This window comes from Theropithecus gelada, chromosome 17 (assembly GCF_003255815.1).
Source record: "Theropithecus gelada isolate Dixy chromosome 17, Tgel_1.0, whole genome shotgun sequence".
Classification (NCBI taxonomy): domain Eukaryota; kingdom Metazoa; phylum Chordata; class Mammalia; order Primates; family Cercopithecidae; genus Theropithecus; species Theropithecus gelada.
In genome coordinates this window covers 53,471,539-53,497,797 of record NC_037685.1, presented here as the reverse complement: position 1 = coordinate 53,497,797, position 26,259 = coordinate 53,471,539, and the positions used below count along the sequence as shown (strand labels likewise).

The window sequence follows — 26,259 nt, the reverse complement described above, 5'->3', positions numbered from 1 at the left end:
AAAGCAAAGATCTCTTTCTGGCTCTCATGAAGCCCCATGGGGCTTGAGAGAAGGCTGCTCAAGGGGGGACTTAATGAGACAGGAAGAAGGTGAACGTTTATATTATTTCTTCAGAAGAACTCACTGCAGGCATCGGCAATGCTTGAACCCTGGGAGAACGTGTGTTTTCACTCTGGGGAAAGCCTGTGAGAGATGGGATGGCCCCTGCAGCGACTTCTCAAACTGCTTCTGTTAGGAAAAAAGGTCTTCCTCCTTATTATATCCAAGATAACAGAAAGTGTGATTTTGAATACCAGCTTAGGGAGTCTGTCAATGAAAACAACCCACTGCAGGACGAGTGGTTTAAACTTAAGGCCACTTTTATTATTTTAGAAAATGTTTACTTCCAGTTACAGTGTAATCCAGGAAAGACACTGTGATGGCACAAAAATTAAGTTTTAGTAAGAGTTTTGCAAATATATGAGCTAAATGAACATTTACACATCAAACAGCTTCAAATATGGTACTTTCTGGAAACAGTTTGTTGCTTTGAGTGTTATTCAAATCCCTAACTTGTTTGCCTTGTTATGATGTTCTGTAATGTAAAGGGGAAAAAATCTTTTGGTCAGAAACCTCAGAGTGAGTCAACCCAAGATTTGCACTGTAATATAAAATTAGGAAGAAAAGTGCCTTGCCTGACCTTAAATGTACAATGTCCATATGTTACATTAAAGGTTATGTAGGATATCCTCAATTTGTGGGAGTGGCAGGTGGTGATGGTGGCAGGACTCTATTCATCTTTGGAAAATGTATTTACTCTCTTAAATCATGCAATACTCTCTATAAGTATTTATTTTGGTGGAGATTCATGAATTAGTGTTACAAATATCAGAAGTTCAAAAAATTCAGAGAAAAGGACTTTATTCAGTAATACAAAATAATTAAAGTGTTAATAATACTTTTTAAAAAGCCTAAAGTGAAAGGAGACCTAAACCCTATTGGGTTAATTTTTTGTAAAGTGATGTTTAAATGATATTCATAGTTATTATTCTAGGTATTGTTGTGTAGGAATTCTATGATCTATCCACTTACTTGTCCAGAGTTGAAGAAATCCAGGATAAATGAGAGAGATGCTGTCTTGCTATTTTTCTTTTGTAAATTTAAGGATTTCTTGGTGTCAATTTTATTAAAAAATACAAGAATAACTCAGTAAAAGTTTAAAAAGGAGAAAATGAGTGATAATATAAGAAATAGTTTTAGAATTTAAAAAATGAATTTTGGTACTGTAACTATAGTGATCTTTAACATTTTATAAAAACAGGGATCTAAGAAGTAATTGTATACAGCAGCTTAAAAACCATGTATGTAAATATAATACTCAAATGCTATAGGTACAGCATTTGAGTTTTAAAATAGGCTTAGAGATTTTTTAAAACTTTCTAATAAATCAAGAGTAAAATAATTTCAGTAAAATTTCCAGGCTAGAAAAAAAAAAAGGTCTGGAATCTTGCCCACGGAGAGAGGCAATTTCTATTTTTATTGCACGTTTCAATGTCTTAAAGGACTAGTTGAGTAGAGAACAATTTCACACTGCCCGAGAGAGAAAGACCCAGCCTTTAGAATCATGGATACCTCAAAGAGAAAAAGGATGTAAGACATGCTTTCATTTCTTACATGAACTGAAATCAGTATGCTAACCTGAAAAAACACCACAGGCACTGTTCTATTGCAAAACTTCACTTCTTTATAGATTAGTGATTTTCAAGTTGGTGAATCTAAGTCTACACTCCTATCCACTCTCAATGGGCCCACTAGACCATAGTCAATTGTACAGTACTGGCATTTCCATAAACGTATTTTGACTAAATTCAATTTTAAAATGTAAAAACTAAATACGATTTGAGTTCTCATGCTCATCTCCAACCCCACTCAAAATCAAATTGTGGGTAAACAAGAAGCTTGTTACTGTTATGAACATTTATTACGGTAGAATTTAAAGAACCAAGTATTCACATCCACTGGTACTTGAGCTGTACTTATATGCTCTTGGATGATTGCTATTGCATTTTCTAAAATGGCCAAAGCTTTTTATCAGAATGCCTCCCACACTAGGATCTTCTAGCAGCCTTTATCACTCACGAGAACTAAGTCCTGCTGCCCTAGGCCTATGGCATACACTGCATGTAATGAGTTAACTTCGGAGGGAAGTTATACATCTAGAATGGCTGTAGTTATGCACCAGCCTGGAAAGAAGTGAGAAAGTCACTCACAGTTTTCCAAAGGGCTAATTTCTCTTTTTCTCAATCTGGTTGAGAAAGTCTGCGAGGAGCTGTACAGAAAAGTTAGCATTTTTCAAGCCTAGGAGCCTGCCCAGTGAATCCTACAGCAAGCAGAATGTACTAATAAATTCTTTGTGTTTGACTGACACGAAAAACTAGCTGCATGCAGGAATCTGAGACTTGGAAATTGCATTCCTTTCATCAGATTGTTAGTGGAGCACCCTTTATGATAGAAAACAGAAAGTATGTCTGGAGTGTGGTCACAAATGCACCATCGAGAAGTTAATTTATAAAAAGAAATGCATTAAATTGGTCTTGCCGAACAAGGGCTAACGATACTCAGTAGAAGTTGGAGGTGAAAAGTGTGAGTAGAAACAGGCTCAACATGACCATCATTCATTTTATAAACAAATGGTGACCAAGATACTATAGCCGTGTGTGCAGGACAGAAAATTCTGCCGTCTTCCAGCCATGCCCACACACATAAACAGCCTTCCCTGTCAGGACAGCTCTGGTGTGGAGGGAGAAGGGGGCATACAGCCTGCATGAGCACACGCCCTCCCCCAGGCAGGGATCCCCAGACACTGATATTATTACACTCCAGAAAGCAAACAGCCTGTCCACAAAGAAGGATTAGGAAGCTTGAAGTGTTTTTATTCTGTACTGTTTTTTTAAAGTGTCGATTGTCATAGATTCATCTGTATAAATAATTTTCCTGGCAACAGTAGTTCACTTTTCACTTCCCATTCAAAATCTTCAGAACTTCAAGTATTTGAATGCACTTAAAACTTTCCCCTGCTTTTGTTTTATATAATACATTCTCATTATAATTAGGTGACTCATGAAGTGAAAGAATTTCTTTTAAAAGAAAGTTCAAAATCTTTACTAGTATGCATTAGGACAAATTAGCACTGTTTTGGCCACTAATCATTTTAACATTATTTAGAGAAAGAAAAACACTATTTTTCTTTCATTTTTCCTGAAACAAAGTGGGAGAAAATAGGCATATCTGTACCATTCAAAGCACAAAATAATCATTTAGAAAATAAATACCTACGGCATACCCGACACACTTTTATGTCAATTTCCTCAACTGTTTAAAAATGGCCTCAGGTGTGGCTGCGTCTCCACCTGCCTTCTGCCAGCAACCTCTGGGGCCCTTGCCCACTGAGCCTGCCTCTGCAGGGTAACTGCTCTTTGTCACTTGTCATGAAGCCTGAAGCTTGATATCCTGGGCTTCACATGCAATTTCGGAAACTCAAATGACACTACATAGACTTGCTGTAAATCTTTTTTTAGTGCAGTTTGGCAAATATCCCAAATGAAATTCAACTCTAAGTTAAAAGTATCAAACAGAGATAGAGCTAAGTGCCTCTATGACTCTCTGGGCTGCCCAGAGGCTCTGGAGAGCTGAGGAATAGCAAACCCAATTGCCCTGGCGCTGAAGGGACTGCAGGATACCTGTTGCTTTACCACAACAGAACAGTTACCCCCAGAGACAGCGCTCAGCAACCAGACTTCTGGGCTGCTGTGAAGATCTTAAAGGCCCACAACCCTTGTCCCCCCAATCCCCAAACTCAGAAAGTGGGAGTTAGCCCCCCTGTAACTCACAGTACTAAGAACAGCAAGCATTGAACACGGAAACCTGATCTCTCCTCCATCGTCCACCTCCTGGGACGCCAGGCGCTCACTTTCGGGTTCTATCTGCTGGTGGCAAGTGCACTTTGGTTTTGGTTTCTAAGAAAAGGATCACTACACAGCTGTCTGGAGGCAGGTACCCGGGCCCTAGATGGCCAAGTCCTCCGGCCTGGCCCGCCCACCGCTGGCCCTGCTGGCCTTGCTGGCCCGACCTGGGTCTCCGAGGAGCAAGGGCGGCGGGTGCATCTGAGCCGCGGTGGTCACGGCCTGCTCCTCCTCCTCGGGGGTCCCCGCCAGGGCGCTCCCCTCCAGACTGCTGCCGCTGCCATCCAGCAGCAGGGGCGCCGCGCCGGCCTCAGCCTCGTGCGTGGGCGGCTGGGAGCTGCTGCCGGTGGGGCTGGGGGCTGCGGGCGTGGGCGCCGCGGGGTAGGCCCTGAGCTCCTGGCGCTGCTGCTCGGCCGCCCGGCCGGCCCAGTTCTGCTCAGTCAGCGGCAGGTGGTGGTGGCCGTGGCAGAGCTGGGCGGACGGGCACCCTCCGCGCGCCTCGGTCAGGGCCAGCAGTTTGAAGTCCGCGGCCGGCGGCGGGGCCCCGGGGTAGCCCAGGGCGCGGGCCTGTCCCGCGGGCGCGGTGTGCGCGTAGTAGGGCGGGAACCCGAGGGCCACGGCCGGGGGCCGGGAGCTGCGGGGCAGGGGCGGGGGGTCGGCGGTGCCCGGCGGGGCCTCGGAGGCGTCGGGGCCGAGGCTGGTCATGCCCTGCTTGAGCTTCTTCCAGCCCAGGTGGTAGATCTCCAGCATGTTGAGCAGCAGGGACGCGCAGGCCACCGCCAGCATGAAGATGATGAAGATGGTCTTCTCCGTGGGCCTGGAGATGAAGCAGTCCACCGTGTTGGGGCAGGGCCAGCGGTCGCAGCGGTACAGCGGCTGCAGCTCGAAGCCGTACAGAAAGTACTGGCCGGCGATGAAGCCCACCTCCAGCAGCGTCTTGAAGATGATGTTGAAGACGTAGGTTCGCAGCAGCGCCCCGGCCATGCGCACCCGGCCGCGGTCCTCCCGCGACGAGGGCCCGTCCTGCGGCGGCTCCGGGGGGCTGGGGCTGTCCGTCTTCGGCTGCCCCTCCTCCTGCCTGGCCCTCCTCTTCTCCTCCATGCGCACCAAGTGCAGCACGTGGCCCAGGTAGATGAGGGTGGGCGTGGACACGAAGATGATCTGCAGCGCCCAGAAGCGGATGTGGGAGATGGGGAAGGCCCGGTCGTAGCAGACGTTCTCGCAGCCCGGCTGCTGGGTGTTGCAGGTGAAGTCGGACTGCTCGTCGCCCCACACGTCCTCCGCCGCCGCCCCCAGCACCAGGATGCGGAAGATGAACAGCACGGTCAGCCAAACCTTGCCGATGACCGTGGAGTGCTCCTGGGCGTTTTCTAGGAGTCTTCCCAGAAAGCTCCAGTCGCCCATGGCTTCAGATTCCTAACCTGTAAGAGGAGAACGCTCATTAACACCGGGCTGCAAGGGCTCAGGGCCAGGGTTCGCACCCCTGGGCGCGGCCCGATGGTACTGAGATGGGGCTGCTGGGCAGCTTCTCCACAGGGCAGGCATGGCAGCTCCCCAGGACCCGGACGAGCAGGCACTACACAAGTGCAAGCGCCCATGAGGAACCACAGGTTAAACTCTTCATTTCAGAGAGGAGGAAGCCAGACAGAAGAGAAAGTGCCCTCCGCTGGCCTCCAGGCTGCCCACATCCTCGCCCTGAGGCTGACCCTACAGGAGCTCCGGGGCTCTGCGCCCACTTGGGCCAATTCTGAATCAGGACCTTTCTGTTCTGGTGGGATCAGAGCAGCCTTTTCCCAAATTGCTGCCATCCCCATGCCCATGCCACCTTCAGAACTTCTGCCATGTTATTGATCTGATACCTCTCCTACTATTTGCTTTTTCCGTCTTCACATCAACTCTTTACGCTTAAATTTATCTAAACTAGCAAAGTTTACATTACTATTGTCAATGGAAAACTGGCACTAATACCTTCAATGGATGGTAGCTTTAAGAGTAAATACGTTCCAACTCAGTCAGCTGTATTTTGGAAATGAGGAAATAAAGGCTTACTCCCCCTTTTGAAAAAAGAACAAATTCCTTGATGACAAGGAAGTTGATACAGTCTATGGGACATTGCTTGCTTGAGCTCTGGGTGTAAGCTCTCTCTGTTGCAAAGAGGAAGATGAGGAGTACTGGAAAGGTGTTGAACAGACTAGTATCAGACCAAACCCCTCTCCAAGGCCACTATTAGGGTAGAAACAGAATTGATAAGGGAAGGATCTTCTCACACAGGATTCAGCATCAACTGACAACCACCTGAAATCACCTCACCTGACCGAGTGCCCACATCGGATTCTAGGCAGAGCTGGAGGGTGGTGGATGGGGGCAGAGGAAGCCCTTGGGGTGAACAGAGCTTGAGGATCCTGCCAGGACCAGGGGCCAGCTCAGCAGAGCCAGGCCTTCAGTGGCCGTCACCCAACAGCACTCGTGGGTACCCAGGATGTCTGGGGGTGGAAACAGCATGTCCAGACTCAGTCAGGGTGCAAGTGCGTGGAGCCCAGCCAGTGTGGGAGATGGCATGGATCCTCAGTCTTCTGGGTCAGAGTGCCCATGGGTGCTGGGCAGGGCTCACCAGCCACACCTGCCCCAGCGGTGTGACTCCAACGAAGGCAGCCCAAGGGGGGAGGTGGTACCAGCTGCAGGCCCAGCCCCAGGCCCAACTCAGCAAGTGGTAGGTAAACATCCCCAGGCAGGCAGCTTCCAATCTCCGAGCCTGTGTATAGCAGGGACCACGGTCATCCACAGGGATGGAGGGAGGTGAGACGGCCGCCTGCTGAGAAAGCAGCAGTGCCCACAGACACAGGGGACGAGATGACACCCCGTGTTGCTGCTGCCCCAACAGGCTGGATGCTGGGAATGGAAACAGAAAGACAGCTCCATGCTTTGCAGTGAGGAAAGCAGTCTCAGCTGTGAGGACACAGTCTCTAGTGGAACCAAAGAAAACACTTGTCATTTTCGATTTTAAAATATTTCAGGTTGGGCGCGGTGGCTCACACCTCTAATCCCAGCACTTTGGGAGGCTAAGGCAGAAGGATCACTTGAGGTCAGGAGTTCGAGAACAGCCTGGCCCACGTGGTGAAACCTCATCTCTACTAATAATACATAAATTAGCCAGGCATGGGGGAGCGCGCCTGTAGTCCCAGCTACTTGGGAGGCTGAGGGCAGGAGAATCACTTGAACCTGGAAGGCAGAGGCTACAGTGGGCCGAGATCACGCCACTGTACTCCAGCCTGGGTGACAGAGCAAGAGTCCATCTCAAACAAAATTTTTTTTAAAAAAATATTAATTTTTATGAATTGGTTCAAAGGCAAATAAAAGAAAACTCTACTCACTAACAATCTAAAGAAACAGACGAATGTTAACTCTCCCTCAGAATAAACTCCCAGCGTTTTGTTTGGGCCCCTGGAGCTCTTAGACAAGCTGACTATTCACTCATCCTCCCAGTCTCTCGTCTCCATTGTGGCTGGCATCTTTTCTTGTGTTCTAAGGAGGAGGATGTTTTACTTTAGAAACTTAATTACTACACTTGAAACCACTCAGTCACCCCATGAAAGACGTCTGGGAACCATTTTAGGTCACTTCCTGCTTCTCCTCCAAGTGTCCCTCTGGGCTGGGACCAGACCCCAGTGGCATCTATGCCCCTACCTGCCCAGGCGTCTGGGTAGACACTGCACAGGACAAAACCATGATAGCACGCAAGACCCATTAGGACCTGGGCCCAGACACACTGAAGCCTGAAACTCCACCTTTACGCCTCCGCACATGCTGTTTCTCCAACCTAAAGCCTCGCTCCGTCCAGCCACTGCCTGCTGACCTGCCCCTTGCCTCCACAGTCCCCTCAGGGGTGGCCACCTCAGGCCTAAACCGGTGCCCTGGGTTCTCTCCCCCCCTTGCCACGCCCTGATTTAATGGCTGTCACCTCCTCCCAACACCCTCCTCTCCACCCCGCTCCAGCAGGTTCTCTCCATCCTCCCACAGCTCCACCTGCCAAGCTCTCCCAGGCAAGAGCAGCCTCTGGGCTCTAGAGAACACCTGCCCCCTGTGCCCTTCCCCTAGGCCTGGCTCTGAGGGCAGGGCTGGCATGGGCATCCTTTCCTGTTCCCTGTCTACAGGCGGAGCAGCAGGGTGATGTGCTTTCCAGAGGATTCCGAGGAGAGGCCGCTGTGGGTAGCTCATTCCCCTTCCAGCAGCCTCGCACGTGCTCCAGCAGTTCTTGCTACACGAGCTGCTGGGACAGGGGCCTCGCTGGCTCCCAGCACAGGGCTGATGGCACAGAGCACCATGAGGGAGGGGCCTGCTGCCCGTCACAGACTGGACAATGCTGCTGGCCTTTCCCTGTGGGGCCAGTGGAGGCAAAATGTTCTGCCGTGTTTGGGGTGACCTCACAGGAAAGAACTGTCCCACCCCAAATGCCCATCGTGCACCTGCTGAGAAACACGGGGCCAAATAACTACTTATTCAATTGGTAAACCAGACGATAGGATGGGGAAGCTGACTGCAGCGGCTCAGCCTGCTCCAGATCCTTCAGGCCCAGGGGCTGCAAAACACTCTAATATATGCCCTTGGAAGAGACTTGTGACCTCGGAGTGCAACCTACAAGAACGATGACCAGCCACCAGCCAGAGCCTTGCTTGTGCCCCATCAGGGGCCAAGGCTGTCTCCCAGAGACAGGACGACAGAGTGTGTGTCCCGAACAGGAGCGTCCAGCATTCAGACACTGCATGTGGTAGCACACCAGGGATCTGTGTGGATCTTTCTGGAAAAGAATGAGAGGCATGAACCTAACAATACCTTTGACCTCTAATTCTACTTCCAGGACATCCTACTAAGGGAATAATCAGAGACTTGGATAAACGTGTGTGCATGGTGTGTTGTGATGTTACTCATAAGGAATGACTGGAATCAGAAATGGCTGGTAGAGGATGAACAGTTACCTGAGCAGTGCTGGCCGGCCATGGCTGACACCGTGCTCTGGCCGACCCAGCTCCTACCCCCATCCTTCTCTCCCTCGCCTGACTCTAATGTGACTGGGAAGGGAAATGTTTGCTTCTTCATCCTCCCTTGTGGCTGGAGGTGAATAGAAAAGGCAGTTCTGTCCGGTGAGGTGTAAGATGTCGGCTGGGGAACGTCTGGGAAAGCTTTGGTTTTCTAAGAAAAGGGCAGGCGGTACTGTGCCATCCTTTCCCTTCCTTTTCCACGTACAGACGTGGTGCTGGAGCTGGGCAGCCGCCTGGCAAGCATGAATCAATACGCATGGGAGGTTGGTTAAGAGAGTTCTAGGGCACCTGCTGTGAACTGTGGCACTGCCCCGCCAGCCCCATCAGCCACCTCCAGATTTCTCATGAGAGGGGAAAATCTTATTTGTTCAAATTAGGTTTCCTGTTGCTTGCAAGTGAAAAAGAATTCCTAACCGATACACTATCTTAAATGCTTCATGAAATAAAGCCTGGTAAAAATGAAAAGCTATGGTTCATTTATAACTACTAAAATATGAAGGAGCCATTAGATGTAATTTTTCAGAACATTAATGACATGAAACATTACTGGTGCTATGATAAGTGACAAAAGCTTAGGACAACACAGCAGTCGGATACCAGCTATTTTATACACCCTCTTTTTTTTTTTTTTTTTTTGAGACGGAGTCTCGCTCTGTCGCCCAGGCTGGAGTGCTGTGGCCGGATCTCAGCTCACTGCAAGCTCCGCCTCCCGGGTTTACGCCATTCTCCTGCCTCAGCCTCCCGAGTAGCTGGGACTACAGGCGCCCGCCACCTCGCCCGGCTAGTTTTTTGTATTTTTTAGTAGAGACGGGGTTTCACCGTGTTAGCCAGGATGGTCTCGATCTCCTGACCTCGTGATCCACCCGTCTCGGCCTCCCAAAGTGCTGGGATTACAGGCTTGAGCCACCGCGCCCGGCCTACACCCTCTTACATGGACACAGGAAAAGGGAAAATGATACTGAAATGTTAACAGTGGTGCTTCTGAGAATGGGGTGATTTTTCTTTTCACAGTTCTCTGCATTTTCTATGACAACATATCACATTGCTCATCATAAAAGATGAATGACCATGGCTTTCATTTTTCGAAGTTGTAGTTTTTGAAAAAATCAGCTGACTCCTTTTTCATTGTTCTTTCATTGTGGTTTCTACTCCGTTCATTGCTTTAATCATGTCCGCAGTAAGCACACAGACAAATACAATACACTCTGCACGCTTCACCCAATGTCAGAGGATAATGACTGCGGGATCACTGAGAGTTTAGACTGGATTCCATCCTCCTGCCTGGCAATCTCCCACATCAGGCGCAGTGTTTGGAGAAAGCAGTTTCCCCAACAGACTCTAAGCGAGCAAGGGCAAGGGTGTCCATGTCCCTGCCACTCATCTGAGCCTCACGACTACGCTTCACAATTTGGGTTTTGTTTTGTAAAACACATGCAAGAATAAATGAAATTTTAACCAGAAGACAGACAATCTATCTGGGAGACTGACAACTGGATCCTGATCAGACCTGTGTGGAAGCCTCCTCAGCAGATGCGGCATTCACCCCGCCACCATCAGACTTTAGTTGGCTCTGGATGACATGTAGAGGCTCTGGAGGCATTTTACCAATACCATGTTTTTCTGTTTTTGTTTTTGTTTTTTTTTGTTGTTGTTGTTAGAGGCAGAGTCTCACTGTCGCCCAGGCTAAGCTGCAGTGGCACGGATCATAGCTCACTGCAGCCTCAAATTCCCTGGGCTCAGGTGATTCTCCCACCTCAGCCTACCAAGTAGCTGGGACTATAGGCATGTACCACCATGCGGGGCTAATTTTAATTTTTTTTTTTTTTTCTGAGTCGGAGTCTCGCTCTGTCGCCCAGGCTGAAGTGCAGTGGCTGGATCTCAGCTCACTGCAAGCTCCGCCTCCTGGGTTCACGCCATTCTCCTGCCTCAGCCTCCCGAGTAGCTGGGACTACAGGCGCCGCCACCTCGCCTGGCTAGTTTTTTATATTTTTTAGTAGAGACGGGGTTTCACCGTGTTAGCCAGGATGGTCTCGATCTCCTGACCTCATGATCCACCCGTCTCGGCCTCCCAAAGTGCTGGGATTACAGGCTTGAGCCACTGCGCCCGGCCTTAATTTTTTTTTTTTTGTAGAGACGCGGTCTTGCGATATTGCCCAGGCTAGTCTGGAACTCCTGGTCTCAAGTGATCCGCCCACCTTGGCCCCCCAAAGTGCTGGGGTTACCTGTGTGAGCCACCGTGCCCAGCCCGATATCACTTTTAATCATATTCCTAATATCATTAGATAGTGAAATCAGAGACCTGCACATGTATCACAGAAAGACTCTCCTGCGCTAAGTACAGACAGAGGGCGAGAGAAGGTATGCCAGGACTGACGGAGGTTGAGGTCAGGCAAGGCACTGTTGAACCACGTCTCCTCAGCACCGCTGGGCAGAGGAAAACACCCACGTTCATCACCCACGGGGAGGGCCCCGGTGTGATCGCTTAACCTTGCAAGGTGCATGCGACCTAATGATAGAATACCGCAGCCCACGTTATTGAGCCCTTTTTAGAGAACTGACCTAAAAACTGTGGGTTACACAGCACTGGGTTGCAGGGTGTTTATGGGTGTTTATGATCGCCCATGACATGGCCCTTCATCGTTTCAGTTTTGTCTCAGTGAAAACTTTGATTCTTAACTGTCTGAATAACAAACAGGTCTTATGTTTCAAAGTTTCTGTCGCTGCTTTCTTAGTCTTTGAAAAGTTACCTTTGGCCGGGCGCGGTGGCTCAAGCCTGTAATCCCAGCACTTTGGGAGGCCGAGACGGGCGGATCACGAGGTCAGGAGATCGAGACCATCCTGGCTAACACAGTGAAACCCCATCTCTACTAAAAATACAAAAAATTAGCCGGGCGAGGTGGCGGCGCCTGTAGTCCCAGCTACTCGGGAGGCTGAGGCAGGAGAATGGCGTGGACCCGGGAGGCGGAGCTTGCAGTGAGCCGAGATCGCGCCACTGCACTCCAGCCTGGGCGACGGAGCGAGACTCCGCCTCAAAAAAAAAAAAAAAAAAAAAGAAAAGTTACCTTTTCTTTTCAACCGTTAAATTGTTTTCCCCTTGGCCTTCAAGAGCCACTGCATTTTCCCTCAGATATATCAATGGCTATTTACTCAGCGACAGTCTTGCTCTCAATTCTGGGCCACAGGTTTTGTTGGCTACACAAGAAGTTTAAGGAATGATCTCGGTGCAGTAGCTCACATCTGTAATCTCTGCACTTTGGGAGGCCAAGCAGGAGGACCTCTTGAGACCAGGAGTTCAAGGGCAGCCTGGGCAACACGGTGAGACTTCCTCTCTACAAAAAAATTAGCTGAGGGTGGTGGTGCATGCCCATAGTCCCAGCTACTCGGGGGGCTGTGGGTGGAGGATCAATTGAGCCAGGGAAGTTGAGGCTGTAGTGAGCCGTGATTGTGCCACTGCGTTCCAGTCTGGGTGACAGAGCAAGACGCTGTCTCTTAAAAAAAAGAGAAAGAAATAGTTTAGGGAATAGTGTCTATCTTAAAAATCTATTTGTGGAGATGGGAAAATTCAGTAAATTAGGGAGCTATATAGTATATACATACAAGGGGATTTCAGAGAAAAGGGATATTCATATTATACTGAAATGGGCAGGCAGAGAAAAGTAGGATTTCAGCTGGGATTAGGAGTTTGTGGGTTTGGATAAGAGGTGGGAGAAGAGAATGCATTTCCAGGAGAGAGCAACGTTTCCATGGAGGTGGGAACAGGGGTTGTGGGTTGGAAGCAGTGATTTTAAAAGGCGGCTTCTGTGCAGCAGAGGCAGGCTGTGGCCATACTCTGCGCATAGCAGACGTTCAGTAAACACTTGCGGTACAGATGAATGACAGAGAGCCCCTCAACAACGCTGGGAGGGAGCGACGGGCTGGAAGTGCTGTTCACGAGTGAGGGGGCCTCTCTGCCAGCTGGCAGGGCCTCAGGAGGAGTGGGGTAATCTCGGAGTGAGTGTCCAAGGCCTGGGCTGGGTGACAGGCAGGCGAATGGGGAAAAAAAAAAAAAAAAGGACAGCAAGGAGACACATTCTGAAGACAAAAATAAAGCAGAACGCAGCGTCTGACTAGAGTCAGGGAATAAAGGAGCCACGAACCAGAGGCTGAGCCTGGTGACCGGGAAAATGATGGCACCATTTAAAGAGGAAGAAATTGGCCGGGCACGGTGACTCACGCCTGTAATCCCAGCACTTTGGGAGGCCGAGGCGGGTGGATCACGAGGTCAGGAGGTCGAAACCATCCTGGCTAACACGGAGAAACCCCGTCTCTACTAAAAAATACCAAAAAATTAGCCGGGCGTGGGTGCCTGTAGTCCCAGCTACTCGGGAGGCTGAGGCAGGAGAATGGCGAGAACCCGGGAGGCGGAGCTTGCACTGAGCTGAGATTGCACCACTGCACTCCAGCCTGGGCGACAGAGCGAGACTCCGTCTCAAAAAATAAAAAAAAAATAAATAAATAAATAATAAAGAGGAAGAAGTTGGGGCAAGTGCTGAGCTGAGCTGGAAGAAAGGCGAGGCGGCGGCTGTGAAAGCAGTGGTGAGACAGGAACAAAGACAACCAGGAGGCAGCTGCCCGCGTGGGCTGGAGGGCTCAGGAAGAGGGTCTGCACTACAGCTGTCTCTCTCAGGCAGGACCATGGAGCAAAGAACAGAGATGAAGAGGGAGGCAGGAGACCACTGCTCCTGGTGTGTGTGTGTGTGCGTGCGTGTGTGCGCGTGTGTGTGTGAAGGTGCTCTGGCAGTGTCGGGACTAAGATGAGGCCGGGAGGACCGCGTCCTGGACAGTGTGGGGGAAGGCGCCCTCCGTCTCTTCCTGATGAGCATCTTCAGAGAAGGCCACAGGCTTAGATTGTGTTAGGTTTTTGGAAGGTGTGCAGGGGTGACTCCGTGTCAGCACCCTTCAGAGGGCCCAAAGGACAGAGTGGGGGAAAGGCCTGTCCACCTCACAGGAAGGCAGGAGACAACTGTGGTCCTCAAGTGTCCTGTCCTGGGGGAGGGGTCAATGCAGTGTGGAGAGAAGTGATGGGGGAGCCACCGGCTTCCATCCGTTCTCAGTATATCAAGAATGTCAGAGAAGGACAGAGCATGGGCAAAAGTGGGGCCCGGGGCCCAGCAGAGGTACCCCAGACGGGGAGGTGTGGATGTTGGACATCAGAGAGGGAGGAGGGTGTCGGAGGGAGGGTGGGGCGGGAGCAAGGAGGTTCCTTCCGGCCAGGAGGCAGCCAGTGAGGGCAGGCATGGGCAGGAGGTCTCCAGAGTGCTGACAAGACTCTTGTCAGCGGGGTCAGCGAGGAGGTTGCCTCCTCAGGCAAGGGCAGGACTCAGTCCTCCAGGAGATAAGGAAACTTGATGGCAAGGACTGGAGAGGATGTGGAAGAGATGAGGTCCTGCCCCCACACCCCACAACCCATTCCTCCGCAGGTACAGGAGATGCAGGCGGTCAACAAAGGCTGCTGAGTCCTGCTCCCCAAAGGGATGCCTCCAGCCCCAGGATGACACGGAACAGGACACAGGGACTCCTGTCCCAGTGCAGCCCCCGTGCTGGTGCGAAGTCAGGCAACGTGAGAGAAGTTCCATGTGTCAGACTTCCTGACACCCTGGAGAAGCGGAGAGCCGCAGAGGAGCATCCGTGGGGGTGCGCAGGCCAGAGAGGACTGGGGCTCCAGGACATGGGAGCCTCAGGTATGAGGGCAGAGTGATCCAGGCCAGAAGGGGCTCTCAGTTATGGGCATCCCTCATGGGTTCAAGGGACAGCGAGGATGGGATTACTTGAGCTTGGCAAGCTGGGGCCGGGGAGGCAGACAGGCCACAGTAGACAGGAAGAGAACCCGGGCTCTCACTTCAGTGCGATGGGAAAGTACTGGAGGGACGGAACAGAAGAGTGGCCATGCTCACAGGGCTGCCCTAGGACAGTCAATGGGGGTGGGGGCAAACGCACAGCATACAGCAAGGAGGCTGGGCCACAATCCAGAGACATGATGTGAGCAGTCGAGGTATGGGAAAAGGCCCGGCCGGCATATGCCTGAAAGTGGTACCTACAGGCGTTCCCCTGGGCTGGTGTGGGGAGGGCACCAGCACTGGCGCTTGGAACTGGAGGAATGGAACTGCCTTTTACCAAGATGGGGAGACCAGAGGAGGCCCAGGTTTGGGGAAGAACATGCGATCATGAATTTTCTGGGACGTGTTAAGTTTAAAATGCCTGAGATGTGCGAGTGTGGAGGCTGGAGGCGCACCTCTGGGACTTGTCACTAAGTGGACCCCGGGGCTGGATTGAGATCACTGAAGGGCAGGGGAGGAGAAAACAGGGGTGACGATAGAGCCCAGGGGTCCAGCAGCATCCAGAGGGTGAGCACACATGGGCGGGGCACCTGCAGAGGAGCTGATCACCACCAAGCCAAGTTTTAGTTAAGGCTCTGGAATGCAGCCACAGCCAAAAGGTGTAATTTGTACCACACTTGATTCCCTCTCGTAACACCATATTGAAAATTAAAAAAAATTTTTTTTTTGAGACAGGGTCTTGCTCTGTTGCCCAGGCTGGAGTGCAGTGATGCGATCTTGGCTCACTGCAACCTCTGTCTTGTGGGTTCAGGCAATTCTTGTGCCTCAGCCTCACGAGTAGCTGGGACTACAGGTACCCGCCACCACACCCGGCTAATTTTTGTATTTTTAGTAGTGACAGGGGTTTGTCATGTTGACTAGGCTGGTCTGGAACTCCTGACCTCAGGTGATCTGCCTGCCTTGGTCTTCCAAAGTGCTCGTACAGGCGAGAGCTACCACGCCTAGTCTATACTGACAATTTAAAACACTGTTACTTGGTTTACAAATTAGAGCTAATATAATATGGAGTAAAGCTAGGTAAATTAATTTTGTATTAAGTATTTGTGATTGCCTGGAACACTGATGAGTAGGATTTTGAGGGTCACAAGTAGGCTTACCCAGAAAGAGCTCTACGTTTAACTAGTAATGTCTGTGAGGGTTTGGTACAGGGCAATGGCGGCTCAGATGCTCATTTTTGCATCTCTGGTTTAGCACATTTCTAAGAGGGCATGGTGGGCTGAACTAGTCACAAATAATATACAATGAAAATGGGCTTATCTAGTTAGTCATCTTTTCAACCACTGAAAAGACTGTCTTCCATTAGCCTCTTTCATTCCTTGCCTATTTCAAGCTTTTGTACCTAAAGACTGTAATTTCCAGATGCCACAAGACCAAGCCTATAGTGTTCGGTACATCGTCCCCACCCTTTTCATAGTTCTGATCTGACTTTTTAAAAAAGAAATAGAATCGAAAACAAACCTGTCAAAATAACAAAAGGAACAAAAGACCTTTTATTGTACTCTATATGGCTGACTTCAACATTTAGCATTGTCCAAGCAAGATTAAAAGCAGGCCATTAAAAGCTGGTTTAGTGTCACTTATAATTTAGTGCCACAGTTCAATCACACAGACCAGCATGAAAGAGGAAAATCTTGAATCTCTGAAGTTTCACACTGAGAGCACATGATACTAGTTTCCCATCTCCGGAAGAAAATGACAGAAGGCTACCCCTGTTAACCACACCAGCAGGACACCCAATGGCAACAGTTCTAGATATACAGCACTTGGTATCTGGTAGGACAAGTCCCCCAACCTTGTTCTCCAAATGTATCGGTCAACAATTTTTGGCCTTTTACTTCTAACACAGGAAACTTAGGTATAGTTTTCCAAGACCCACAAAAATCCAAGATAGGGTTTGGATTGGAAATGCATTACGTTTAGAGATGAATCAGATTTACTTCTGTACACTCCTTTCCTCACTAGCAAGTGCAATGTCTCAACTGCTGCGATGCTTCTTTAATGCCCTGAGCCTTAGGATGCTGTCCCTGAAGGTCTTACACATGTTAGATTTATCCCTAGATACTTCTTTACAGTTGTTCTGAAGAGTTTTAAAAATTTTCTTATTGATTGTTATTAGTACTTAGGAACATTCTTTTTGTATATTGATATTGTATCCAGCAACCTGTTACAAAGGCTTTTCTAGTTCTAATAGATTCTTTTGGATTTTCTACATAGACATAGAAATCATCTACTCTTAAGGATAAATTTGTCTCTTCCTTTCCTAATTCTAATTCCTTTTATTTCTTTTTCTTGTCTTCCCTTTACTGGCCAGGACTTCTAGCATAATATAGTGTGGTAACATTGTTTCTTGTTTCTGTCTTTAATATGAATGCTTCTAAAGTTTTGTCATTGAGCACGATGTTTTAATTTCTATCAGACTAAGACATTTCCTTCCAGGCTTTCTTTGCTAAATACTTTGTTCTGTTTTTGTTTTTTAAACTTTGAATGAGTACTGGATTTAATGCAACACTTTTTTCCTCCATCTATTGTGATTTTTAGATGTTAATCACCAAAGAGGGTAACTCCTCTTTGTTATGATTTAATTACTTTATTTTTTTGAGACAAGGCCTTGTTCTGTCACTCAGGATGGAATACAGTGGCATGATTACAGCTCACTGTAACTTTGAACTACTGGGATCAAGCAATCCTCCTGCCTCAGCTTCCCAAGTAGCTGAGACTACAGGCACCATGCCCAATTTTTATTTTCATTTTTATTTTGTGAAGACGGGGTCTCACTATATTGCCAGGGCTGGTCTCAAACTCCTGGCCTCAAGCCATTCTCCTGACTCAGACTAATGTCTTTTTTTTTAGGGGGTAGGAGGGAAGACTTGATTACAAATTTAATTTCATTAACTGTTACTAACATATGTAGGTTTACTAAGTCAAATTTGGTCACTTATATTTTTTAGAAAACTTTCTGCTTTATGTTTCAAATTTGTTGACATAAAATTATTCATGGCATTTTCTTATGATTTTGAAGCTCTATGGTGTTTGTAGTCAAATTCCTTTGTTTGTTTCTAAATATTGTTTATTTGGGGATTTAAAAATATTTAGTCTTGCTAGTTTATCTTTTGTTAATGAACCAACTTTGATATGCTTTTAAAAATGACAGGTTATTTTATTTTCTCCCTTGTCCTATTTTGTGTGCCATATTCATAATATATAGAATAAATCTATAGGAGTCCTATAGATCTTTTCAATAGATAATGCAGATTTTAGTATTTGTTGGCATTACTGTAAAATACACAGATACAATTTAAGAGTATCCTTTATCTCAAAGTTATGTGGTTATTGTATAGTTCTAGGAGTTTCCATCTCTAATTTACACGGAGAGATACATGGGTTCTATTCTTAATGTTTCAAAAATCTAACGCTGTTGTTGCAGGAAGCATGACTCTCATCCAGAGCCAAGTGATTTAGGAATATTAGAAATTTAAGTTTTTAACTTCTTTAATAGTTCTAAGGCATTGCTAGGATTATACATTTTTATATTTTAAATGTGCTTATTTACGAAATAAGAATGTATGGAAAGCATGTACAACAGTGTCTGCCATCTACGTATTATTATTATCTTATTTTCTCTTTCATGTGGGGATTTAAATCTTTTATGCATACCTGAAAAGTCATATGCTCTTAAACCTTTATTTGGCTAAGGTAAATATGGTGAACAACTTTCATTTCTAGTCAAAGGGAGGAACTAATCTTTTTTTACCTTTTATAACTTAAAATCTTAGTGAGAGTATTTTATTATTTTATTTTATTTTATTTTATTTTATTTTATGACAGTCTCACTGCACTCCCAGGCTGGAGTGCAGTAGCATGATCTTGGCTCACTGCAACCTCTGCCTCCTGGGTTCAAGCAATTCTCGGGCCTCATCTCCCAAGTAGCTGGGATTACAGGCATGTGCCACCACACCTACCTAATTTTTGTATTTTTGGTAGAAAACACAAAAATATTTCTGGTTTCACCATGTTGGCCAGGTTGGTCTTGAACTCCTGACCTCAGGCGATCTGTGCACCCTGGCCTCCCAAAGTGTTGGGATCATAGGCATGAGCCACCAAGCCTGGCTGTAGTGAGAGCTAATTTTAAACTGGAAGTAATTAAAACAACTGTGTTAATTTAAAAACAATTATCTTCAATATCTTATACTCGAGAATGGCCAAATTAAACATATACTATTTATCTACAGTCTTTCTTCTTGAAATACTTGAATAAAATAAATATTCCCTCTAGAAATCAGCACTAAAGCATCATTTCCACAAGGAGGGCTAATATGAAGCTAGAAAATTAACAGCTGGTTTAGTTTCAATTCAACTGACAGGAAAATGTAAAGAGTTGCAGCATAATTAGAAACACTGTCTGCTAAGACTGTTCACACCCCACTGGGTTTCCTTTCAACCCTCCAGAGACCTCCCAGCTCCATCTCCCAGTGGAACCCTCTGGTTTCTTCCGCTAATTACTAATTGTCAGTTTTAATAACTTCTGTGAACCACTTAAGAATTCCACTGAAATTATTTTCTTATCCAAACATTTTATTTAGACATTTTAGTGATGTGTTAACGTATTTCCTTCAGTGTTTTAGTCCTCCAAGTTTTAAAAATTGAATAATGAAAACAAGTGACTTCCTTAAAGTAAAATCGAACTTACCAGTACCCCACTTTCTGAGGGGTGGCTTGGGGCAAGGGTAAGTAACAGAGAAAATTACAGGGGTGCTTCAGCATCGCAGCGATCAGAACAGGCTTTTGTCATGTCTAAAACACAAGTCGTGACGTCTGAACAGAAGACCAAACACTGGCCTCATAAACACAGTGCCATCAGTTAAAAGGCAACTTCCTCATATAAATCCAAACGACATCCTTCAGGAACCTTACTCATTACTGACAGAAGAAATATGGAATCTTAAGCATTTTGGCATGGGATGAACCTTAGAAATGGTCTAGTTCATGCTCCTTATTTTACAAACTGGAAATGGTGGCCCGGAGAGGGTCCTGGGACTCGCCGAAAGTTGCGCAGCCCACAGTGCTGACACCAGCACGAAGCGCCCAGCCTCCAACTCCTGGTCCAACTTCCCTTCCCCTTCCACACCACTTCATGGGCGATGCAGTCGGCAGACTGTTCAGCCTGTGACACTGTGTATTACATGCCTTTTGTATTTTATTATATTCTAACATACTGGAATACGTATGTTTAGAAACATGGGCTGGAGTATATTTTAAGCTTTCACTCTTTTCTTCCAGTCCAGACTGTCTCAAGGGGGCGTTTTTATCTTTTATAAAAATGGTTAAATATTACTGATATGCTAAGGACAGCCCAATTACTTCATCACAAGTTGGAATTATCTTTTTTTTTTTTTTTTTTTTTTCTGTCACACTTATGGCTCACTGAAGCCTCAATCTCTTGGGCTCAAATGATCCTCCTGCCTCAGCCTCCTGAGTAGCTGGGACTATAGGCATGTACCACCACATTGGGCTAATATTTTTTTATCTTTTGGAGTGACTGTATCTCACTATATTGCCTGGGCTAGTCTCAAACTCCTGGGCTCAAGAGATCCTCCTGCCTCAGCCTCCCAAAAAGTGTCAGTATAACAGGCATGAGCCACCATGCCTGGCCAGAATTATTTTTTTAAAGTAAATTTGCTTACTGAACAAAATCCCACAACCTGATAATTATGGTATTTTATTATTCCACTGAATTACTGATAAAAATTACATCTGTCAAAATATTTTCTAGTTTTTTGCAGAAATAATTTCTATAGTATTAGTATGATTTTACTTTTCACTCAACTCTACTTCTATTGATATATAACCAGAAATTGCTTCTATGTTCTAGAATAAAAGATTCATTTTAAAGTCAGCAGGAAATGGAGTTTCAGGAATAAATAAGCAATAATCCATGGAGATAATCAGGTGGTCTAAATGTAAAAAGCTAAATAATTTTTATGTCTAGTATCATTAGTTTGTTAACAGTAAATTTAAAGCAAACCAATTCTTCAAATTACAGAAAACACATAAGAGTGTGAAAACTATTCACATCAACCATTACTTTTGGAGATGCAGAGGAGTTTTAAAAAAGCAAGCAGTAGGCCGGGCGTGGTGGCTCACGCCTGTAATCCCAGCAGTTTGGGAGGCCTAGGCGGGTGGATCACCTGAGGTCAGGAGTTTGAGACCAGCCTGTCCAACATGGTGAAACTCTGTCTCTACTAAAAATACAAAAATTAGCTGGGCGTGGTGGCGCATGCCTGTAATCCCAGCTACAAAGGAAGCTGAGACTGGAGAATCGCTTGAACCAGGAGGCGGAGGTTGCAATGAGCCGAGACTGTGCCATTGCACTCCAGCCTGGACAAGAGCGACACTCTGTCTCAAAAAAAAAAAAAAAAAAAAAAAAAAAAAAAAAAAAAAAAAAAAAAAAGGAAAGAAAAAAAAGCAAGCAGTAAGTACTAACCTAGTTATCATGAGAATTTTTCTACCACTGTAGGAATGCAAATTAAGATGAAACTTTATTACTCTTTTATTGCCTTTAAGCATTATACAGAAATTGCAAAAACATACTGTTTTTTAGAGACATATATGCTGTTGTCACAGGTATTGGATTTTTTTCCCTCCTCAATTCAGTAAACATTTATTATAAATTATTATAAAACATTATTACCTATTGTGTGTGGCACAGTGCCACACACTGAGGACAGCAAAAGTAATTAAGATCCAGTCCTCACTCTCAGGAGATTCATTTGCAATCTATGAGAGAGTCAGACTGGCACAAAACAGATCAAAATATAAGTACTACATAGTACTGGGAATAGCTACCATCCAGCGGAGGGAGGAAGAAGGCATGGTGGTAGGCCCCTGTAGTCCCAACTGCTCGGGAGGTTGCAGTGAGCTGAGATCGCACCACTGCACTCCAGCCTGGGTGACAGAGCGAGACTCCATCTCAAAAAAAAGGGCCGGGCGCGTAGGCTCACACCTGTAATCCCAGCACTTTGGCATGCGGGGGGGTGGGGGGGGGCGGATCACGAGGTCAGGAGATCGAGACCATGCTGGCTAACACGGTGAAACTCTGTCTCTACTAAACAAACAAACAAACAAACAAAAAACATTAGCCGGGCGTGGTGGCGGCGCCTGTAGTCCCAGCTACTCGGGAGGCTGAGGCAGGAGAATGGGGTGAGCCCGGGAGGCGGAGCTTGCAGTGAGCACAGATCACACCACTGCACTCCAGCCTGGGCCACAGAGGGAGACTCCGTTTCAAAACAAACAAACAAAAAAAGGCTGCGATAAACGTATATAATTTTTCGTTTCACATGTATAGTATGTACACGTTATTTTAGCTAAGAGAAATGAATATAATAAGTTAAAATGTAAGTAACATTTAAGACAATTGGGTCAAAAATATTTTCCTTATTGGCAAAAAATTTTGTTACCCATCATTCTTTTAAGAGCTTTCAGCCAGTTAACAGTTCCTGGTTAAGAAACAGTGTTGTCTGATTTGTTAGAGTAGCAGAGTTTTGTGAATTAATTTCCACTACAGCAACACGTGCGTTGCCTTATGAGATGCTTATCTCAACATGAATGAAACTGCTGAGCAGGTGGAACCTGCGCCAAACTAGCTGATGTTTACTTTGCGCACAGTGATATTTGGAAAATAAATCCCTCTTTTTTCCTCTTTAATCTTTTAGTGTTTGTCTTGCAATACATTTCATAGCACATGGACGGACCGCCAGTGAAGTGATGCGCAGATCATAAATCACCACGGTTTTGAATCCCTGGGTGATGAGAGCCGTAATTCGCTTGTCAGCTGTTGGGATAGAACCATTTTTAAACGGCATGTTTTGGAGACATCTTGATAAAATAAAAACTGGAGTTCTAAAGTCGCAGTCACATATTCAGGAGCCGAGAACTCTACACGGTAGGATGAATTTTGCTCACTAGTTTGGAGCCGGCAACAAAGCAAATGCAGTCGCGTCACTGCCATTTGTTTTCTCAAGTCTCCTACGAGAAGGGGCTCCGGCGGCGCTTTTCCGCTCCTCTGCAAATTCTTTCTACTTGAACACGTCATAACATACATATAGGCCAAGACATTTGGTCGTGGCATTAATAGCTACAGTGTTTCTTAAAAGTAAAACGTTTAAAAAGTTTCTGAAAAGAATGTAGGCGAGCCACGCTCGTTTCTAAACCAGCCCAACACGACTTTGGGGAGCACGGCGATGCCGAATGCCCGCGGACGGCTGGGTGCGCGCGGACGCTGGCGCGGTGACATCTGCTGAGAGTTTCCAAGCATTTGGGTATCGCTAGGAGCCCAACGGTCCGGGACAGCCCGGCTTCCTCCCCCCGAGGGGGAAACCACCCAGGAAAACACCTTAAACTCGGCCTTGGACTGTCCATCAAGGGAAGCCAAACCAGGCGCTGCTCCCCAGACCTCCAGGAGCCAAGGAGCAGGAGGATCAACTATTCCAAAAGTTTCTCACAAAGTTCCCGAGCTCCCCACAACTTTCCAAAGAATCCTGAAAGAATCCTAGGGGGCTGGGAGCCGCACACGTGCCGGGGCTCAGCTCCCCAGCTCGGCAGTCCCAGCTCGCCCCGGAGCTCCGCGGCGCCGCCGACCCGCCCGTCCCGCCCGTCCCCGCCCCGCGCTGCCCTCAGCCCCTGCGCCCGGCCTCCGGGACGCCCGGCCCGCCTTACCCCGCTCCGCCGCGGCGGCGACCCGGGCGCGTTCCTCCCGAGCAGGGCTCCCGGCCTCTCTGAAAAGAATTCCCTTCACACGTGCGGTGCCGCTTCACGCGTGCGCCCGGCACCAGGGCCCGGCCTTCCCGCCCTGGTCGCCATCCCTGCAGCCCCAGTGTGCGCTGCGCCCGGCGGCCCCACGCCGCAGCCCAGGCCGCCGCGCCACGCCCCCGCCGCCGCCGAACAGCCCCGCCCCGCGCGCCTCCCGGCACGCACACCGACCGCCCCCGCACACCCACCGCCCCGGCACCCCCACCGTCCCCGACACCCACCGCCCCGGCACACCCACCGCACCGGCACCCCCACCGTCCCCGCACACCCACCCCCACCGCCCCCGCACCCCCGCCGCCCCGGCACCTCCCACCGTCCCCGCACCCCCCCCGCACCCCTACCGCTCCCGCACACCCACCGTCCCGGCACCCCGACCGCCCCCGCACCCCGACCGCCCCCGCATCCCTACCCTGCACGCGCAGCCACAGCTCCGGCACCCCCACCGCCCCCGCACACCTACCGTCCCCGCCGCCTTCGAACAGCCCCGCCCCGCCCCGCGCGCCTCCCGGCACGCACACCGACCGCCCCGGCACACCGACCGCCCCCGCATCCCTACCCTGCACGCGCAGCCACCGCACTCCCCCGCGGCCCCATTCCGCGCCTTAGCCCGCGCGCACGCTCAAGCCTGCATCCCTGTCCCGCAGCTGCGCGGGCGCTCGAGGTGTGGACGCGGAGCCCTTCCCTGCCGCCCACACACTCCGGGGCACACTGGCGCGGGAGGCGAGAGAAGCGCCGAGGGCCCTTGGGGCCGTCCCGACCCGCTTGGCCGCCGCCCACCGCACGCAGATGCTCCAGCCCGCGCCCCGCTCGCGCCTGTCCGGGGCTCCGCAGGCCGCGCGAGGCAGCTGCTCTCCGGGGCTCCCAGAGCCGATCGGGCCCTAGGTCTCGCCCGTCTGCAGCCGCCTGGGGACGCGGGTCCGGACGGCTGGCGCGGGGCGGGCCGGGGGCCGGGCGCAGGGAGTCCCCGCGGAAGCGCTGCCGGGCGCGGCGTGGTGCTGTCGGGGAGCAGGGCCGCGGCGGGCGGGAGGCTGTAAATAGCGGCCGCCGTCCGGCCTCGGGTCACTCAGTGGAGCCGGCAGGTGCACGGACGCTTGTTGTTTAAACAGAACTTGTTTCGTGCGCTCGAGGCTCGGCCCGGCCCGAGGTGACCGGGAAGGTGTCCCCGCGGGTCCCTCGCTCCATCTGGTCCTGGAGATGCCGGGGCGAGGCCTCACTTGCTTGCTGGCGCCCAGCGGAGATGTTAACGTTTTCTGTTCCCTTCGGGTGGTTTTACCAAAACGCTCCGGAGGGACGCCCACCCGGAGGGCCGCGGAGCGAGGGCGGCATCGTCCTTGTGTGTTGTCCGGGCACAGTCTAGACAGGCCGCGGGTCCCCTCCCTGTCCCCCGAGGTCTGGACTGGGGCTTGGCCAGTCTGGGATATTAACAAATATCGGTGGACTGCATTTCGGTGATCATTCTACAAGCTGAAACGGTTCCCAAATCACTTTCCTGAGTAGTAAGTTTATTCCAGGAATGTGGCAGAATGAAAGTCTGATAGTTTTCCTGTCTCCGAGGAGCAGCTTCCATCGGTTGCCTTCATTAGCGTTTAGATCTACTCGGACTAGCAGTCGGCTTGCCCTGAAGAATGCGCTTGTTCTGCTGAGATCTGAATTTAAAGTTATCCCAAGGAGGGAAAACTAAGCTCCTAAAGGCGCATCTAAAATATCTTCTCCCTTTGGGAACTTTGCGGTGTATGTATGGAGTAGGTAGTAGTTATGGGGACTTTAGTTTCTTGTTTTTAATTGGAAAGTGCTACCTTTGAAGGTCTTAAAATACTTGATTTTCTCTGAGAAGCACAGGAATAGTTTCTGGATTTTTTTTTTGGCTGATCACAAAAGCACTAGAAATTGTTAATATTTGTAGTATGTTTGCCAAATGCTATTATTGGTATTCTGAGGATATAAATGGAAATATAGTAATAATTTAACATTTTTTATTAAAATATAGATTTTAAATTATATTATGTAATTCAAACAAATATTTTACACGTATGTTCATGCAAGCATTATTTACTGTAGCCAAAAGGTGTCCATCAATGGATGAATGGATAAATAAAATGTATTGCATACCTACAGTGGAATATTATTCAGCCTTAAAAAGCAAGGAGAGCCACATCACATTCTACAACGTGGATAAACCTTGAATACATTATGCTAAATGAAATAAGCCAGTCACAAAAGTCACACATACTGTATGATTCCACTTACATGATCTACCTACAGCAGTCAAAATCATAGAGACAGAAAGTAGAAGTGTGGTTACCAGCAGCTGGGGCAGTGGGAAATGGGAAGATAGAGTTTCATAGGTATGGAGTTTTAGTTTGGGAAAATAGAAATAGTTTTGGAAGCAGATGATGGTAATGATTGCATAACAATGTGAATATACTTAATGCCACAGAACTGTACACATTAAGAAAGATTAAATGGTAAATTAAAGGTTATGTATATTTTACTACCATAAAACAATTTTTAAAACGGTATCGTGTAAAGACCAGCAGAACTAAGAAGCTAGCAGTTTCTTTACACTTGTCATACTGTACAATTTCTAGGTACACAACTAAG

At 48.3% G+C, this 26,259-nt stretch overlaps 1 protein-coding gene across 1 annotated transcript; it reads right to left on the bottom strand.

The window, feature by feature from the left end:
• Positions 1–341: 341 nt before the first annotated feature.
• GJA3 (gap junction protein alpha 3) lies at positions 342–23,725 on the bottom strand. Its single transcript, XM_025364760.1, has 2 exons — positions 23,566–23,725; positions 342–5,362 (listed from the first exon to the last, which is right to left on the bottom strand). Exon 2 carries the CDS (start codon positions 5,343–5,345, stop codon positions 4,044–4,046), a length of 1,302 nt encoding a protein of 433 aa, XP_025220545.1. The 5' UTR covers positions 5,346–5,362; positions 23,566–23,725; the 3' UTR covers positions 342–4,043.
• Between the last annotated feature and the right edge of the window lie 2,534 nt (positions 23,726–26,259).